This window comes from Oxyura jamaicensis, chromosome 3 (genome assembly GCF_011077185.1).
Source record: "Oxyura jamaicensis isolate SHBP4307 breed ruddy duck chromosome 3, BPBGC_Ojam_1.0, whole genome shotgun sequence".
Classification (NCBI taxonomy): domain Eukaryota; kingdom Metazoa; phylum Chordata; class Aves; order Anseriformes; family Anatidae; genus Oxyura; species Oxyura jamaicensis.
This window is the reverse complement of record NC_048895.1, coordinates 58,460,637-58,481,311: the sequence shown is the minus strand read 5'-3', so window position 1 is coordinate 58,481,311 and position 20,675 is coordinate 58,460,637. Positions and strand designations below refer to the sequence as shown.

The window sequence follows — 20,675 nt, the reverse complement described above, 5'->3', positions numbered from 1 at the left end:
AAGTGAGGAAGAGTCTAAACAAACACTTTTATATAAAGCTGCAAACCCTTGTCTACAACAAATTCTAGTGCAAGCACAGATGCAAGTACAGTGGCTTCTGTAACCTTATCTCACTTCCCAACTCTCATCCCTAAACTGCACTAAAGCACAAGGAGCTTTTTTAGTTTTGCTCCTTTGTGAACAACCAGAGACTCCTGCCTCACTAAATATGAACAGTCAGTTTTGACTGAAACATTAAGAGAGGTATAAGAGCATGAAATGTCTTACAAGTTCCTAGGAAGACATCTGTTTTTAACATACCATTGAGGCAAATAGCTTTACAATGAAACATGCAGAAGGGCATACCTGTTTTACTTCCAGTGTTGCTTTGTCCCGAAGTGAATTTCTTGTCTTGTATTTTAGAACCTTCAGCTGCTAAAATAAGGAAAAAAGAAAAAAGATGTAATTAACCATATTACTAGACAATAGCTCTCTTTTTCCCTTCTCAGCGATGCTTTGGAAACCACTACTTCCAAAGAACAAATTTTTTCTTTTCTTCTTTTTTTTTTCTTTAATTAAAATTTCCCTTCTGAAGAAGCTGGATGAATCACAACGATAAAAACAAGTTAGCTGAATGAAACTGCAGGCTAACTTGGAAGAAGCAAACATATTGCAATGCAGGGTGAAGAAGCTGTGTTGGTAAAGGTGACTCGCCTACCCTAGGTTTCTGAAGGTATGGTACAAGATACCGGTAAGAACTTCACAGACTTCACAAATTACTAATACACCCATTATCCAGAATTGAAAAGAGAACAATTTATGACCTAAATGAAGTCTCAGTGAGGAGAGATTTCTTAATATTTTTAATAGACGTTTGATCAGGCCCCAGAAAGAGAGAATTCCAGTGCTCTGGATGCCCTTTCAGTGACTGTTTATAAAGGAAAACAAAAAGATTCATTATCATACTTCAAATCACCACCATATCCTTGGTTTAGCATCTATTTAATTGAAAACTAAGGCAGGAAATGAGATGCCATGATTTTCTTAGCTTACAATTCATCTTCATCTCCAAGAGCTCCACTATAGGAGCATTTGAGTCCAGAACACTACAGTCTGGGATGAGTGCACAGACAGACTGTAATAACTATAAAAACCCCTCCAGAGACAGCTTGGGAGTATTTGCAAGCAAGGATAAAAGGAAAGTTACACTGATATAGTTGAGGGGAGGAAAAAAAAAAATACAACCTCAATTAAATGAAAATCTCACTAGGAATGAGAGTTGGAAAAAAAAAAAAAAAAAAAGTTTAGCTGTAAGAAACTAAACCAGCATTCCTGCATTAGCTTCAATTTAAAAACAATTTATTTTTCAGCAGGCTCCAAGAAGTTTCCTATCCACCCCAGCCTTAGCACGTCAGTGAGTTGATTACCTACATGGCCTAACAGTTTTGTTTCTCATTTAACTCCTTCTACTGGCATGTTTCAGGATGAACATGAATGATAAAAGATAGCAAGTGGAAGCTATATTAACACTTACTCCATCTTTTTTTTTTTTTGGGGGGGGGGGGGGGCAGGGGAGGGAAATGGAAAAAGCTTTGATCAAATATTCAATGTTCAAAGCAATTTTTTTGCTGAGATCATTCAAAAATCACACCATCTCACAAAAAAAAAAAAAAAAAGTGAAATTTTAAATTGTACAAAAAAGACAATCCTCTTCTATATTGGAGGGAATAGCTATATTAAGTCTCTTTTAATCCATAGAAGAAACTGCTGTTGAACCTAACGAATACTGATTCCAGCTCAGAATGAGAACAGGCATAACAGGCAGACAAACAGCCAGACAAACATGACGTAACAAGCAGACAAACAAAAGAGTTTAGCACTTTGCTGTTTTAAAGGCCTCGTGCTTAGGATTCGTTCTACCAATAAGTAAGGCCACCGATTTTTGTGATATAACCTGAACAACACCGAACACTGGCACTTCCAGGCTTGGTAGGGTCTGCCATTATCAAAAAACATACTTTTTCCTTTCAATGTTCCAAATGGGTGGAACTACACCAGAAAAAATGTTTTATTCATCAGAGTAAGAGCATTTATATATATATATGTATATACACACACATATATATATATGATACATATAATATCTTACTAGGAAAGTACGACCTTAGTTTGGGGGAGGAAACTGACTGTTCTCCTGCCTGAAAGAGCTATTTAGAATATTCTCAGAGAAAGACCTGCTGTAGTGTATGAAGAATCTACTTTGTGACTTCATTTACCTTTAAATAGTGCATCGTGTGATAGAAGAGGAAACTGCTATAGATATTAAAAATACTGTTTCTGAGTATTAGTGGGAGCATTGATCTTCTAAAAGCTTTAACACAAGTCTCTCTGCATGCCTCCTGCAGTGCATGTGCATTATTTTCCTCAAACATTGCACTGTGGGATTATGCATTACTCCTTTAATTTCACAACAATGATTTAAGTGTCCAGATAATCCAGATAATGCACTTGAAGCAGAGCCTAGCTACACAGATAAATATTTCTTCCTTATTTCCTTTCCTCCGACTCTTCCTTGGAATATTTTGACATAGTTTCAGTACATAGGCACAGGACCACAACAAGTGATGAAGAAAAGAACAGATGGCACAGCCATGAATTTTAATAATGCTGGATATCGAATAAGAACCGGCAAAAGTATTAAGAAGCTAATGTATGTGTGCACCCCCCACAAAATACTTCTTGCTCTAAAGACGCAAACAGATGATCAGACAGACAACTAAGCATCTAAAATCCAAATTTACATATTGACAAAATTGTTTCCAGCAAGACTCAATAACATAACAAATGCCAGGAGAGGCACCATTCAACTACCTAGCACTTGCTCTGTTGCTTATCTTGAACTCTCTTCCCAAGGAGGGAAAGAGATTATTAAAAGAAGCATTAGAAATAAGAGGATATTTCTCTGTGAAGCATTCTGGAAACATAAAATGTTGAAGACAGCTTGAGTAATAGTGTAGATACATTGGGGAAAACAATTACAGAACCAGAGTTGTTGAGGCTGGAAGGGATGACAAAGCCCACCCCTCTGCCCAAAGTGGGGTTGCCTACAGCAGGCCATGCCCCGCTGGGTTTATGAACATTGCCAAGGACAGAGACTCCACAACCTCTCTGGACAACCTGTGCCACTGTTTGGCCACTCTTCACAGTAGGAAATTTTTAATTGTGTCTGAATGGTATTCTTGTATCTCAGTTTTGTGCCCATCACCTCTGGTCTTGTCGCTGTGTGTCACACAGAGGAGTCTTGCTCTGTCTTCTTCACTCCACCCCACCAGGCATCTTCTGGTGTTTCTTCTGATTATTTTTTCCCTAATGCTTGCCTCGCTTCTCCCTCTGAGGCATGCGACCCCGATGTGCTTGCTCTTACAGTGCTGTCACACCGGCAAGGGTCTGAGGCTCTGGTCCTTTGAGGACGGCCGCCAGCCACAGCACAGAGGCAGCTCTGTTACAGGGCCTCTACCTTGAGAAGCAGCACCCTGAAGAGATGACACATGGTGTGAGGGGACACTTGGAGAATACAAACAAAAGGTGGTGCTCGAACCAATGACAGGTTCAGGACACACCCAGCACCCCTCAGAGAACCGCACCCTGTGGGTGTTGGAAATGGGGAAACGGACCAGGACTGCACTAACGGGAAAGAGCACACGCATGGGTTGGCCCAAGGACGCGGCCACCACACGTCCGCCATTTCAGACACCTCTGGGCAAAGGGTGCGCTGAGCGGTGAAGTGGGCATAGCCTTCCACTGCTTGCTCTAATTCCACGAGTGTGAGGCAGAAGCAGTGAAAAACAGCCAGGAGAAAAGACACAGCTAGGACTGAGGAGGAGGGACTAAAGGGAATCCGTCCCCTGGACCCGTGGCTGGCTGGCACACCGATCAATTCGCAAGTATCGCTGTGCTCGGAGGGCCACGTTCACTGTGCAGATACAGCTCAGGGCTGACAAAGTTTTCTAGCTTGCCAAAACACATTAGCACCTAACTCCTGAATACCTGACTTGGACAAAAAGTCAGAGCATTCAGCACCTAGATGTTCTGTTTGAAAGCAACGGCACCGAGTTTTAAGACTAAAGAGTTAAGTTTGGATGTGAAATTCCCTCTAATGGCAAAACTGGAATGTTTATCCTACTAGAGAATTCATGTCAGTCAGGATCCTTGGGGGTGCATACAGAGGCAACAAAGCCCAACACAACTGAAAGCTTTCTCACTGCTCTTGACTTTTGTCTTTTCTTACATCCACAGATCAAGAATGACCTCGCTAATAAGTACACATGTAAATACCACTCTTCATATTTACAGTAAAACATCTTGCAAATCTTTAGCGTTTCTTATTCCTTGCATCATCAATAGCATCCATGTATATACTTGGCAAAGCAACGTATTAAGCAATGCTTCAGTGCTGTTCATTGCTCTAGAGGTAAGCACTGCATTCATTCCATACCTGCACTCCAGGCTGATCTTCTACTTGTATTTTAAGATCGGAAACCTGGGAACAAAGGACAGTGATCTCTCTAGAGATATAGGTTGGAAAGATCTATCACTGACCACAAAATTTGTAAGATGCATGCAGCTCAGATGATAGATAAAAGGTAAAACCAAGCTGCTGGATGTCTAATATTAAAGCCTTCAGAGTAAGTCTCAACAAAGTTATGGTTGCTCTCTGCCTCAGAAATTTGAGGCACAATAAACCTTCAAAAAAGCAAACAAATAAAACCAGAAAAACAAAAACAAAAACACAGAATAAAACACACATGCGTGCTTGTTAAAGATAATAGTTTTCACAAAGTCTACTTGTCAGTAACAAGAAGAGCCTAGGGAGAAGTGGGCCTGGCAATCTGCTTCAGCACAGCTGGAAACAAACATTTCCTAGCACCTCCGCATGGTGCCGGGGGTCGGGCTGACCCTGGACACACGCACCTCCTGACGGACCTTCTTCCTCCAGCTGTGCCTCAGCTGAACGCCGAGCCAAGGCTGCTCCTTGCTTTCATTTACTCGCTTTGTGCAGCAAGCACACGGTGCAGCCCACGCAGCTCAGGACCGTTATGTGCTTTTTCATAAGATTATTTGCTTTATGTGTAAAAAGAGGACGCTGACAGTCAGTGCCTGTTTTGCTTCCGTAAGCTCTCACACACGTGTACAGAACAGTTATCAGAGTCCTTCAAAACAAGATAGCAGGACAATTCTTTACTTTCTACCACCACAAGCTACAGTAAGGCCCTGTCTAGGAGCACGGAGAGCAGAAAGACCCAACCACAAAAGTTTGAACACAAAAAGAAACCATATTTTCTCACCACTGAAATTCACTTGTATGTACTGTTAACAACAGCCATGTCTGAGAAGTTTGCTCTGACGCTTGAACTGTGCAGAAACACGGGTACTGAGCATCAGCATTTTTTGCATATATAAAGCATCTCTTCATTATTTCCTCCACGGCAAAAACAACTTAAAGCTTTCCTTCCCTGAAGGAAGCAGTAACAGGTAGCTTGTAGGTTGCTGCCAGTCTCCAAAGAGAAGGCTTGGAGCCCAGCAGCTCGGAGCAGCTCTGGGGGTGAGCTCAAATCTGAGAATTTTTCACATGACAGGATGGGGAAGCAAATGAAATATCCAGAGAAGAGAGGACTGTAGGACTGAGCAACAGGTTGCAGGAGGGACAAGGGTGTGTGCTGTTGACATGCATTTTGCTCGGTCCAGGGGGTGTGAGCCTGTTGTGAAGCTGGGGGTGCCAAGGCAGTGGTGGGAGGCACAGTGCTGCCGTCCCTTTGGGTTACCCCTGGGGGCAGAGCATGCAGACAGGAGCAGGACCAAAGCATCAGGGAGGAAAACCTATGCCCTGCTCATACTGTCAAGCCCCCTCTCCTCCACCCAAACCCAGAAGCCCTCTTGAGAGACCTGGTTTATACGGTTCATAAAGGGAGCCTAGAAAAACTTTCCTAACAGACCTACCACTTCAGAGGAAAAACTGAAACACTTCCAAACCAATATCCTCAGGCTTCTTAATCCAAGTGCTACAGAAAACTGTTAATAAACTGGATCTGCTTAAGCCATTAGAGCTCCAATCAAAATCCGTTTGTAACAAAATGTTCTCATTAGCAACATTCTTCATAAAATTATTTAAAAAAAAAAAAAAAAAAGGATTTACAAGGGTCTGCCCATTACCATAGCAGTAAGGCTGTAAAAAAACTGCAACATGTGAATTTGTTAAAAAAGCTGAAGTCTAAGACGTTTGAATGATTCCAAACTAAGACCTCTACTTCCATTTTAAAAGACGAAAGAGATGCACTTAATTTTGGTTGGATGTCAACACTTCGGTTCTCTTGTTAAGGGAGCTTGGTTGATGGAACTGTTGAGGGAACTGGGGTAAAATGTAGAGTACTTGCAGACAATAGACCAGTTTGCTATTGCTAATATAGTTAATATGTGCCATCACAGTTTAAGACATAAGCTGATTGATATTTCCAGCATTAGCAAATGGAAACTACTCATTCTTTTAAAGTCGAAACTGCAGTATTTGCACAGTACATTCACAAATAGAGGTTTGACTCAAAAGACTGATAGAGTAATTAGAATTCATTTTTACTCACTGAAACGGTAAAGCAAAGTTTACACCTCACTTAAACATGCCTAGAATTAATTTTACATGCATTAAAATAATTTCTATTCTTAGAAACTTGAAGCTGGAATACATCTTCTCGTAATTCCAGTGCTGAGGAAGTTAATATCTGGTTTGCAAATATAAATAAATGAAAAGATACCAAGCTACAGTGACTATTCCAGTTTTCTTTCCTCTGGCACTTATCACAGAAGTCTACCATCAAAGCTGCCACACAAAGCATGGTCACTGACACTCTTCAGTCTCTACTGTCCTGGCTGAGCTAAGCAGAAATGAAAACTCCTCAGCATTGCTGTTTACTACTCATGAAACAGTATAGAAGTTGCTGTTGCTTTCATAATATTGTAGACTAGGAAGACAGATGATTTTAAACTGTCACAGCTAATTCATCATTAAGTTGTAAAACACTTACAAATGGAATCACAAACAGATTTCTTTGGAAACAATCCACAGACAAAATTGGACGTTGCAAGTATCTACAAGAAAAGGGTCACACCTTATTTTTTAGGTTAAAACTGTGTAACCCACTGGGAGATGCGTATTCATAGGAAATTACTTTTGACTGACTATGTTGGCTATTTAAAGTACTGAATTCTGAAATATTAAATACCATAGGTCAACACAGCAAACTGAGCGCCTTTGCAGGGAGAACCCTTCTGCTGCTTAGGCTCTCAAAGAAAAAAGAAACACAAAGCTAAATGTAACGGCATTTATAAAAATGTGAACATGCACATTATTTGTTCTGGATAACTACATCAGGTCATTATATTGCAATACAGAACAACGATATCAACATTAGAGGAGCACTGGAAGAAAGGTCCCTGTTACCTACTGAAGAAGCCTGTGGTGCCAAGCAGGGGTTCTGCCTGGCAAGTCTGGCCAGATACAGATGAGAGAAATGAAAGGAAGCTTTTGAATTACACATCACCAAAATAAAAGCCAAAATGCTACCTGCTGAGGGTTAGCAGAGCAACCTCATTCCCAGACACCCAATCCCAACACTGTGTGCCTGTCCCAGACAGTGTACAAATACCAAACCTGGGCAATATCAGACCTACAGTGGTCAGTTTGTGATTCTTTTGCTCAAGGACAAAACACTTTCACCCCAGATGCAAGAGTAGCAGCAGCTATCCTCCTGACGTGGGAGTGCTGCAGGCAGCCCTGGCTACTCCTACGGCAGACAGACCCTGACGTCCAGGACCAGCTCCTGCATGCTGCCCTAATGGCTGTGTGTTTAAGGCCACCTCAGAGGACAAAAGGGAACACCTGCAGATTTCACTGGGTGAAAGTCACTTTTCTGGACTTTGACCAGCGAGCTTGCTCCAGACAATGAGGTAATTCCTATGAGAGAGTCCAAGTCACAAGGAAGCTGACACCTACCACTGGGAACTGGAGAATTAGGCACAGACCTGTCTGCTTTCAACATCGCACTGATCCAAGGTCAAGCCACTTGAGCTGGGGACAGCACCTTGAGTGTGCATTATTTGATACCCCCCGTTCAGAGGGCACGGTGACCGATGCACGTTGCAGCCCTGCAGTTCTACAAAAACACAGACAGCAACTGCAGTAAAGTGAATATGGGGATGGGAAGAAGGGAAAAATGGATACTTTGCTACAGATTGCTGTTACACAATTTGATCCTGAGAGCTAAGTATTTTTAAAAACAAAGCAAACTTTTTTTGCAAAGCTGAGACCAAAGAGAAGGTAATGACTTCTCCCCCCCCCCCCCCAAAAAAAAAGTAAATACAAAAGTAAACCAACAAAAACCAAACCAATAACCACGAAAAAAAGAACACATTATTTTGATACAATATGTCTTTTTAATTAAAACGAGTATGCCACAAAGTGAACTATATCAAAGATCAGTTCAGGAGACTCGCACGAGCTCACAGACTGACACTGTGCTTCCAGTGGCAAGAAGCCAGCCCGCTGACATACACGAGCCGTCAGACCCCTGATGAACTCGGTGCATAGCTATGCCCTCCTCCGTGCTTTCAGCTCTTCCCAGATTTGTCCGGGCCGCACTGGTCTGACAGGACGCAGCGCCACGTGCACTGAGGTGAGCAGCTTCCACCCGCCGACTCCGCCACCGTGACGCTGAGCAGGCCCGTGGTGGCGGCACGTCTGCCATGACAACACCACCAGAAGCCAGGCACAACTGTTTGTGCGTCTCGTGGTAATTAATCCCTTCCTACGGTAGCTGTTGCCATATGGGGACATCCCCGTATGGGCACACCATATCCAGGAGAGGGTGTGTACCTCGTGTGAGGATGAGCTCTGCTGCGTGTGTCATAAACTGGTAACCGCACTCAGTAATAGGATGCTTCCAGCATTTTTCACCCCCAAAAAGGTTACAAGAATTTTAAAGAAGCACAAAACACTGCAAAAATACAGTAAATGAAGCGACACAAACCTTGCAAGCAGAAGAAAGGAGCTTCAGAACCAGCACAACTCCCTTTCAAAGCCTTCTTTCTAGTTAAGCTGTCACCTCACACAAGGATGCAAAAGAGGCCTACAGCACAGCTCTCCTTCTGACCACTTCTGGCCACAAAATGCTTTTAAGACACATTCACCAGCTCTCTGACCTTCTGAGTACCCCAAAGAGCTTCTTCCAGCAGCCCAGCAGCTCTCTGGACTCCTACTTACAAGCCTGTCACATGAAAGCCAGTTCCCTTGGTGTTCCACCCCTAACAAAAGCCACCTACAATAAAGAAATCTCCATTAGCCAAGATTTCACCTCCTTTACTTTAAATTACTTTGAACTCAAAATCACCGTGCCTGCCAAACTAAATGGGCTCCTGGCCTTCATCCCATAGTTGCTTTAAACAGATCTTCAGCCTCATCCTGTTGCCTCTGTGAAGAGGATTGTGTTGCAAGGGAAGGCTCATCTGGGGAGAATAAATGGGGGCTCGTCACAAGAGGAACAGGACATCAGCCTAGCCTGTACAACTAATGGCTATGTTCAGCTTACTGTCAGCAATGACAAAAACACATCTGCAAAAACAGACAAGTGACTTTGAGACTGAGAAGCGTTTTACTCCCAAAGGAACGGGGCTGACAACTGGCTGTCAGGAGACCCTCTCAAATCTTTTACTAAAGAATGACTAGAAATAAGGATGTTTAAAGTGCAAAAAAGCAGGACAGAGGGCAGTGGGGAAGAGGTAGTGCTGTTTAATGCTGACATCTAGGGCATTTAGTGCCCCTTGCAGAGGAAGGGGGGGTAAAATTGAAGCTGACTGTAATTGCCTATGGAAGCTGTAGAGATTTCTGCAAGATTCAGCTTCTTAAATATCAAAGTGCCACGACCTTGTTTACCAAGGAAAAAGCTAATTGCCATGTGGGTTTCATCTACTGCCTCAGCACACTGAGCTAGCTCAGGTACTGACAGCAGGAGAGCTGTGTCAACACCAGGCCAACACGAGAGCTCCTCTTGGCTGAGAAGCGAAATTAAGCATTACACTGAGACCGCCACACCGCTCCTGGCACCTAATTGTCTTCACACAGCACCACGTTAGGCTGCTTAGATTTATGTCTGGGACATCCACTGGGATTTCTCTCCTAAAGGTAAGTTCTGGACCACATATGAGCTGGTGGGATCAGAGAAAGTATTCTGGGGAACTTTTCCGCTGCTGCAGAGCTTCCTGGGCAAGGTTCTTGCGTTTTGCATGGATGTTCGGAGTCACCCTTCCAGCCTTAAAAAAACAGAGCATGAATTATGACTACCAGTCTCTATAGCAACAATCTGCCTCAGCTAAAGACAGCAGGAAGAGATGCACAGAAGCCAGGCTTTGTTTACACAACCTGTTCTGTGCAGACAATGATTTCTGAAACAGTTAAAGCTGCAAAGGCTGCATGCTGTTCTTCAGCAGCTAAGTTCCCAGATCTGCGTGTTCAGGACATTGCCCTCATCAAAACCACGCTTGCCCGAGGAAAAGAGGCAATTTTCTGCACGCCTGCCTCTTTCTTGCAATGAAAGTTCACTAGAATGGATGCAGTAACTGCTTAGGGGAAGAGCAACACTCAAGTTTTCTCATTCTTCTCCTGCTCCTTATATAAAAGATATGTCCTATTACTGTAAGCTACATCAAACAGGCATTTAATATGATGCAAAATGCATATTTTCTGAAACAGCGAAGCAAGAAGGAATGCTTCTTACCATTGCTGGGCAGAGAACAAAGCTGAAACACTGACTCAAAAAAATATATTTCTGTTGCATGACTGAGCCTTAATCACCTCATTCACCATCAGAAATAAAAACTGTACCAGGAGCAGGCCGTCATACTTAAGGCGGCTCAAAATGAATGCAGCCACCACCAGTCAAGAGATCAACTAACTTATCAAGACACCATTTACTGAAAAATTTGTCTTTCAAGGTGACCATCACATCAGTTCAGGGGCCAACTCTTTCTTGTAATCTTCATTGTGATTTTTCCTCACTCAGCTGCCAGTAAGCAGGACTTCCTGGAAGGAGGCATTGCTTGACATATGAGCAGCAGGATCTAATAGTTAATTACAACACTGCATACACGGAATTGAAGATGCACAAACAACCTTAATTACTTCTGAGCTCTGCATCTTTGGCTTTCTAAACACACCATTCATCTGAAAAGTTTTTCTGAAATGATATGTTTAAACATGTGTATACCTGCATGCAATCTTCAAATAACACTAACATTTATTTTTAAGCCTCTCTAATATGAACACATCAAATGGTTACTAGAGCTCTTCTTTGTCTTTCTTGTGATGATAATAATTCATTATTTCAGGTACACTGATAAAACCAAAGTATATCTTTCCCTGGGTTCTTCCTGGGATCTGAGGATGAGTACCAGAGTACTTGGCAGTAGATCTGATCTTTACATGCTGCCCCCCAAATGTACACAACCGTTATCAGAAAGCAGATCTTGTTGCTCTATAGAAACTGTGCAGTTGATTTCTTAGGGACAGCCACAGGCCATTCTAGTGGCAATACAAATATTTGTCCTAATAAACTATTAATTCATAGTAAAGACATGAAACATTTTAAGTTCATGCAGGTTTCCTTTTAGTTCCGTATGTATTGTGTCTTTTGCTTTCCAAAAATTCTCTTGTTAGCTGTTTTGGTAATTATACTGCCTGACTGCCATAATTTGCAGCTCTTACCCTTAGGAGGTATAAAATTCACTTTTTTTCACCCCCTCTGGTCTTCAGGGAAACCTTTCTGACTAGCCAGCTTTTGCTTTAAAAGTGTTCCATGATTTCAAAACCTACTGGAAAGGATTCTGCAGTTGTCAGGTGTTAACAACCCCTGAAAACTAAATCTTACAGAGAAGTAACGTGTAAAAATTGGTTGCTACAGAGAGTAAATCAAAACCACTACTTCCCAGTCTGCTTTCCTAAGGGAGCAAAAACAACAACAACAAATCTTCCATTGGCTTATCACATTTCTTCTACTTGTATATGTGTAGGTAGTGCATCTATCCAACAAGTCAAAGATCGTATTAAAAAAGTATTACTGTCATTGTATTTCGTGCCTTAGTTATCTGGGAAAACCCCATCGTGGTGCTGGCTGGTTTGTGTATAGTGGACAGAACAAAGAATACGATAAGTGTTAAACTTAGTGCTTTGTTCTTCAGATCTATTTTTATATTGCATTACAAGAATGAAAACACAACATTTGTAAAGTAAAATGCCGAAGTGCTGCATCTTGCACTAATCAAAACCTATTTAACACCAGGTTTTAAACATTCAAGAATAAAAAGCAGAAGTAATTTTAAACCAAACCCTTCAGGTGTTCAGTATTTTGCAACGAATGCCTAGAAGTTGAGACTAGAAGTTGCACAGACCTTTGGATTTGCTTTCACGTTTCTAATAACTAAACTACAAACTGTTTACAATCCCAAAAGTTTTGTAGACACTGACCTAGAAAACAGTGTGCAACGGAGCTTCCATTAAGCTGCTTCTTCACCACTTTACATAAGCAGTACAGCTGAGACAGGTCAAAGCCTGACTTCTTTCACCGTAGAGTAGCCTTACTGATGAGAGGGCTGCTAACTTCCAAGAACACAATCACATACTTAAAAAAAATACTCTGTAGTATGTACATGTATAGGGTGTATTAAACCGAGTTGCACAGGAGAGTTTTGTTGTGAAATTTCCTGACTTTTCAGTGCTTGGACTTGGAATCTTCAATGTTAACAAGCAGACTGCATTATGCACTGATACATATTAGTCACCTAAAACTAAAAACAAAAACACAAAACACACACACACAAAACACCATAAATATAAAAAATATACAGTTAATTTTATAGCCTCCCGCCAACAGATAATCGAAGCAGTTCAGGAAATCTAAATGCTGTATTCCCTGACAAAGCTGATTTGGCAGACCAAGTTGCCCTACCACCAGATGGGGAAAATGACATGTTTTGCCAATATTTTCCTTTCCTTTTCACCAGCTGTACTCCTCCACCCCCTTCCCTACTGAACTGCATCCTTTGCTCTTTTCGTGATCCTACTGCCTCCTCCCCCTCTTGTTCCTGAACCTGCTACCTCGCACTTCTCCCGCCCTTCTCCTTTTTGCCCTTGGAGCTTTCTGGCCAGCCGTGTTCCAACCCAAACACCTCCTCCCCACCTCTCCCTCGTGGCCTCAGATCACCTTCTCCTGCAGGTTGGTCCAGCAGTGGAGGAGAGCGAGCCTCTCTGCTCAGTGTGCCTGGAGCAGGAGCAGCCTGCAGGGACTGGAGCAGCCCGGGAGAAGTCCCGCTCAGCCCTGGCAGCTCCGGGGAGGAGCGTGCTCGCTCGGTCCGTGGGGATGGCAAGTCATGCGGACACTGATGAGCCCAAAGCTTCGGTGAAGAAGGGTGCGGCCTCAGTTCAGCCAAAAAAAAAATGGACAAAAAAAATAGCACTCCTATGTTTAATACAGCCCTATTAGCTATGAGCTGACTGTGACTTGTGTTGCCAGTTTGGATAGCTTTTTATAGGGACAGGAAGAAGCATAGCTATAAAATCAGTTCTCTCCTTGAAGCGTGGTGGCTTTAAACCAGCCCTATGAGACTGCTATGAAGATTTTTCTCAAGAAGAAAAAAAAAATGCATTATTTTGCCAAGTCTCATTCTTCAGACATTGGTCCAGTTGCTGAAGATGAGAGACATAAAAGAAGCAAAAAAAGAACAGAACCTAGCAAAAGTGAAACTGAGGCTGAACCACGTAAATCTTGCAGAGTTACAAAGAGACTGAAATGAGCCTCCTTTAACGGGAAACGTTATGCAACCTTAATTATTTGCCATCTGCCTTGTAAAATTCAAATCAAGCATAAGAAGGATAAAATTCTCACCCCATATTTTACCATGCAAAACATCTTGGTTTTACACTACCACCAGGAAAATGCTTCATGGAATTACAGCTCTTTAGTCTACAGAGGCTCTGTCTTTATTCTGGATAGAGAGGCAAGAGTTTACACCTCTGAGTCTCCTACCTCCTCTCAGCAGCTTAACGGTGACGGACTGCTACCAATAAAAATGAAGCAAAACTCTGCTATCACCAGGAGGGGAATAAATACTGCATGTCATGAAGAACGTTTGAATTGTCCTTCAGAGACAATGAGAACGCGTTAACAATAATTTATACAGTGTTTGGGTCTCTGTCTTTAAACACTAAATGTTTTACAAGGATTGCTAGACTAAACTATAGCATACCGTGTGTATCTTCAGAACTTTTTATAGAATATGTTCTTGGCACGGATTCTCTTTTTTGGTCAACAAAAATAGAGAAACGTGATTGTCAAGTGAGAGTGTTTGCATATTCTGGTGGCACACTTGCCCAAACCCAATGTAATCCTTTGTAACACGCATTAAGTGTTCCATTTCAGCATCACATAAAGATGTATAGATTACAAAACAGTACCAAAACGAGAAGAGATGAGCAACATAACGCTGCAGTCTGACTCCAGACAGCAATGCATCCTCCACCACACTGGGAGTCACACTGAGCACCCCGGCAGCCTGCTCCTGGCAGCCAGCTGCAACAGGTCCAGCGGCTTCAGCAGGGGCGATGAGACCTCCCCTCTGTGCCCTTAGAGGAGGAGGAGGGATGGAAAAGCCCTGATGGCTACTTCCCCTTTGGGCAAGTCACTCAGCCTCTGTCCTCCAGCTCTTCCCTGTACACAGGGAGACGAGGCTGAGAGGCTGGTTGCCAGAGCCATTATGTCTCCTTGTGTGCAGCCACCAAACTGATCTGGCTCCATACCAACAACGCAGTGGTTCTCACAAATTACCACCAGGATCCCCAGACAGACAACTCTGGGGCTTAACTAGATACTATCGAGTTTTTGCTTATGTAGGAGACAGACACCAAGGCTTGGTTACGCCAGACTCAGAGGCCACAGAGCTGAGTCACCACTGGCATCAGGCCAGGTGCTAACTGCTGCCCGGGCTCCCTGCTTTGCAGTGGTGGAAGTTTTCTCCAAAATGGCCTTTCCTAGAAGGCTACCCTGGCTGAGCCATGCCCTTCTGACTCCCATTCCATGGGGAGCCAGAGGCTATCGATGGTGCTCCAGGCCTTCATATTTCATCACAAAGAACATGGACTCAAAGTGACCGACTCACAGAGGTTAAACACCAGCAAAGTCCCACTACAATTCCAGATAAGGCCTTTGTAATTAACAGAGCCTCAACAACTGCAAACAAGCTCCAGACAAGTGCTTTCCATCATTCTGCCAATCTTCCACGGTGATCCAAAGCTAGAGCAATTGCTATGCTGTCACTGAGAGCAGAACATTAGCTTCTCAAAACCATGCTCCACAAAAGCACTGACAGTCCCTGTCTTCCTGTTGACCCAGACGAGCATTAAGTTGTAATTGCTCATTTCCTCTGCCTGCCCGTCCTTTAATCAAACTCCTCTTCCTGTATGCATACCTGCTGCACCACCCAACCAGACCTGGACATTTGTGCTGCGAGCAGAATGATTTCTTCCAGAGCAGACAAGATTTGTTGCCAGTTTGACTCCGGATGCCCCTTCTTGGTTAACTCATGTCTCATCCATTTCATCTGTGAGAGAACAGGATTTTCCATGGGACAGGGCAGACAAGAGCTTACCACTGATGAGGTCCTGAACTACTAGAAGATGAAAGCACTTGGGAATGTGACTGAAATAATACAGTACATGTTACCTTGTTGTTTTGTCTTTGTTCACACAACCTATGTTTTAAAGTCAATCACTAGCATATCCACATAGGGTGCAGAGTCTTACAGATCACCTTGCTCTACAGCCCCTTGATAGCACAGCCAGGGAACTCAAGAACATTGCTGTCTATGCTGTGAGCAATTAGGCTTCATATCACAGATACACAACAGAGGACACAACAACAAGATGCACTTTGTTTCTTTCCAATACACTTTAAAACATTAGCTCCAAAAATTGAAGTGCGAGTTAGCTTAGGTTCGTAAGTGCTTACCTACTGCTGTGCCAGCTTTGCAATTAAAAAAAAATCAAACTCGTCAGCACTTTTTACTTCCAATAAGCATTTCTCTTACATTTAATAGAATATCAGTGCCAGAAGCTGATGCAACTAGAGAGAAGCATTCTGCAAAACCAAGCTTTGCAAGACAGCAGTTTAAATGTCCCCTCAACCTTTACATAATCCACCAGCTCGTCTGTGAGTAGTCCAGCAGAGCATCTCCCCATGTCAATTCACTGATCACCTGCATCAAGAACTTTTCTGGAATGCCCTGAAGCGATCTCCAATTCCTAGCACCCAGCTGCATTGCCCTTCCAAGAAAGCGGCTGAAGACACCCACGAGTTCCACAGCCTGTGACTGTGAGGCTTTCTCCAGCTGTGACATGACTGCAGCAGCTCCCCTTCTTGATCAGGAGGTCTGCAGCAGACACTATTTTTTTTCTCAAGAGACTGCACCCACACACTGCAGCACTCTGAGCATGCAAGCTGCCTCATCCTGTCTTTGCAAATCCAATGAGGCCACGGCTCTGCAGCTGTGTATGGACTTCTAACTCCTCCGGCTTGCTCCTCATACTGCACACATTTGTGCACAGGCATTTGAGATGCACCCCAATTCATACAGTTTTTACAGTGGAGGTGCTAGAGCCCCTGGTGTGCTGAGGCCATCGTTCTATGTTCTCTAAGCATCCCCATGCAATCTCGAGCAGGAGTGCTGGGCCCCGGCCCAGGTCCAAGGACACCAAAAGCAGCTCTCAGCAGAACTGGAAGCAGAAGCCAGAGCTGCTGCAGAAATTGAGCATGACAAGCTCAAATAGCTGCCCAAATGCACCCAGGCACCCTGTATGAAGTCAGCCCCAAAAGCTGCTGAGCAGTTTACCACACTGGGCTGCTGCAGCCCCTAGGGAGCAGTTAAATAACAAATGGTGGTGCTGGTCACTCCAGGGGGACGCTTCCACCGCCCTAGCCCTACCCAGTCACATACCCAGCAGGTATGTGGCTAGTTTAATTAATCTATGTTTAGCAAACTAAAAAATAAATCTTAAAAAGGAAAATTATGAGAGCTAACCTGTTTGCTCCATGCCATTTAACAGTTGAAATTCTAATGTTGTAATTCCAGACATAGGTTTCCATTTCATGCGAAACTGTGAGGTGAATGAACACACCCCTTGCAAAAACAGGGCTGAGGAGCCACTACCAACTCACTGGGTTGGTTCTGTTAAAGAAGGGGCTACGCTTCCCTTCTCTTTTCACCCTGTAAATTTAGGCAGAAATGCCACCCGGAGCTCTCCAGCTGGCCGTCCCCAGGCCGGGCAGGGCCTGGTGGCACATTCCCTCACAGGCTGGGTGTTGGCTCTGCGGGCCGTACGCAGCTTCACAAGCCTACGTCATGACAGACAAGTGGGGAAACTTCTCATTCCTTTTAAATAGCTTTAAGAAGGATCTGGGAAACGTTATTTCAGGGCTTAGAAAGCAGAGAAATAGAGTATGAAAAAGTAAAGCCACAAGGCCTACTTTGCAGCCATCTAGTGCCGCTGCACAGCTGAGTACAAAATGCTAGCATTAGACATGTCCTTGGGATCTTCAGCGAGGTCACAGCAAACAAGCGCTTGAGGAACTGGTTGTAGCTGCCAAGGTAGGACAGCGTGCTGGCCTCTCTTGCTAAATTATAGTTCTTTTCAGGACTCTCATACAATACAGACCAATTGGGGCTGGAAGTATGCTGCCTGCAAAGAATGAAGTGCCCTGGCCACCATGGCTCTCCAGCAGGCTGTTTTTTAAGTTATTTATCTACAGAAACACAATCCTTTGGTAACTGTTGAACATCCTGACAGCTTAGCACTGTCAGATCTTTGGGCACGGAGATCTTTCTTTGGAACCTCCACAGCCTTGAACAACGGCCCCTGATTCCAGATAGGGCCACATCAGTGCCATAGTGCTAAGCCAGCAAGAAAGGGTTTAGTTGCCCTTAATTTTTGAAATTCCAAAAGGGTCTAAGAAAAAACAATCCCAAACCCACGTGCCTTCAAACTGCAAGTAATTAACAGTAATTAATATAACAGTGAACTGATACTCATATCTGCATAATTAGTGGTAGGTAGTCCTAGCGGTCACCTCCTCCTAAAAAACTGTTAATTAAGAGCAGGCTAAATTTAGCTATAATAATGAAACCTCCCACTTCTGCTATAGCTAGAGAAGAAAGAGACTATAAATAAGTAATACTCACTAATCTGAGGTTGTAGGGAGAAAACGGACAAGTCTGCATCCTAAACACAAGCTTTATTTTGCCTACATTTGATTTTATGTTGATGAGACTAATAATCTCAAATCAATGAGACTGAATCCTGAGATGGGAGTAAATTTTGAGACTCTTCTTCCTCAGTAAAAGTCTCCCTTTTTTGTTTGTTTGTTTTCCCCAATAAATTAAGAGAAATAACCATGTGAATTAAGGTAGTCCATTTCTTTCTCCAGCCTACCAGAAATTAATAAGGTGATTTTAATTTTGGTAGAACTACCAGCACCCCTTCCTATACGTTACGCCTAAATCTGCTTGAAGCCAAGACACCACTCCGTGTGACTCAAGCACGTTCAAACTGTTCATCAGAGCTGGGTCTGATCTGGCTGGGGAATCTGTAACTGCTGCAGAGCAGACTTCAGCTTTATTCCTGTCCAATGGAACAAGACAGTAACGTAAGTCACGAGGGCAGAAAGATAGGTAAGAACTATGGCCTCCTCTGGGCTTATAAGCTACAAATAAGAAGCAACTACAACTGTTAAATGGAAACAAAACCCCTCTTGAATTTCAGAAGTATCATCCAGAAAGTCTTGAATACGTACCAAGCTCACTAGTGGCTAAGCGTCACTACTTCGGACTAGTTAACATAGTTACTAGTTAACATAGTTAACTAGTTAACTAGTTAACATAGGAACTAGTTAACTAGTTCCCCAGAAAAACTTTCAAAACAAGTCTTATGAGAGCTTAGTTGTCTAAGCACATGAAACACCGGACAAATAATTAACTATAATGTGTTCGTTCTTCATATTTATTTGCAAACTACTTTCAAAAGAATCCTGTCGTTCTTAACAGATACTTTGCATGCCTGATGAGATCCAAAGCTCACTGCATTCCACTGACCATGAGCTAGAAATGATTCCTAACACAAAACAATCTTGGTAGAACAAAAAGCAGCAGCCAAGATGCCCCTCACCCAACCATGAAGACATGGGAGCCCCTTCCCCTACAGCTGCAGCAGCCAGCAGAGGCTGCTGCTAGGAGGCTGCCAACAAGCCAGCTGCATTTATGCACCACCACCGACAGGGAACGTGCCACCAACTTACTGTAACGCAGCAGGCGACCCAGGTTGTCCTGCTCCATCCTACCCTTACGAGCAAATGGCTGAAAACATTTGCATTTTTGCTCCTCTCCCCCCTTGTGTCTAAGCCATGCGAGTGACCTGAAGTAATGAGCGCGGGCTGATTAATCGCTGGATGTGTTCTCTTCTGCAGAGCTGAAAGGTCAGCTGGGGTGAAAGCGAAGGGTGATATGACGCGCGATACCAAACACCCCTGCTTTTAAGCAGCCACCTTGTTCAATGAACCAGACACAAACCAAGGAAGATTTCTTTTCAGTGCATGCACTCAGGCTTTCACGGACTGGTTGGGAAACAGTTGCTGAGCAGAACTGACTCAGAAGATGGAGAAAAAGCCTTTTGTGGGCCTCCCCTCCCCAAGGCTAAGTGCTTAACAGTGTATTAAAAATGTAGACATCTTAGTGCAGATTTCTAAGGATTTCTCTACGTTTACGTAACAGTTGGCAGCTCTCTCCTCGGTGGCTGAGAGCTTGTTTGTTTTGGCTGATTTTTCTAGTCTTCATTAAACCATCTGCAAGAGCATCCTGCCTTTGCAGCTTTGGATGTGGAGAAAGGACAACAAAACGCAGCTCCCCCTAACAGCCACGGATGTTGTTAGCAAACTGCAGGGAATGAGGCCAGGGACGTAACAAAATGCAGCAACCATCCCAAGATGGTTTCATCTGAGACTGCATTTTAAAAATACAGATTTCTACGCTGTCAACAACATGACTTTGTAACCGTTGAAGCTCTCATTATTTATATAAATATATTAATGTTGAAGGATAGGCAAATGTAGTACCAGTAATTTTAGTGTGAGATTTCTAGAAGTGTTATGCTGATGTGGACAAGCAGGAGACTAAGCCCAGTGGGAACAGAGTAAGGCATTACTGAGTTAAATCAGAAAAATTACAGTTTTTAACCAACAAACAAGAAATATTTTCTTCTCCTACCCCAAAGCAGCCCTCCTTGTTTCCACACGGTAGAGAAAATTTACTGTCAAGAGATTTCAGCTCCGGCAGTCTCTAACGGACTGCCCGAAGTCCCAAAGGCTAACACTGAATCCACTCCTGTTTTGCCATCAGTAATATCATGCCCTGTCTTTCCATAAAACTAGCTATAGAGTGAGTAGGAGAGCTTTGAATCCAGCAAGATGATTATACAATCGAGATTTTCCAAGGTATATAATTATCAAATTCTTAAATCACTTATTTAAGGAGGCTGTAACAAGAGAAGGCATGCAGGC

General features: G+C 43.2%; 1 protein-coding gene across 10 annotated transcripts in view; it reads right to left on the bottom strand.

Moving 5' to 3' along the window:
• The window catches only part of MAP7 (microtubule associated protein 7), a 110,792-nt gene that overhangs the window by 53,260 nt on the left and 36,857 nt on the right, over positions 1-20,675 (bottom strand). For 8 of the 10 annotated variants that reach the window (XM_035320469.1, XM_035320473.1, XM_035320474.1 and 5 more), the window contains one exon: positions 346-414. In XM_035320469.1, the coding sequence (XP_035176360.1) occupies positions 346-414 (69 nt within the window). Of the gene's footprint in view, positions 1-345; positions 415-16,270; positions 16,317-19,418; positions 19,471-20,675 lie in introns of those variants that run through there. The other 2 variants (XM_035320476.1, XM_035320477.1) reach the window with 2 other exon arrangements.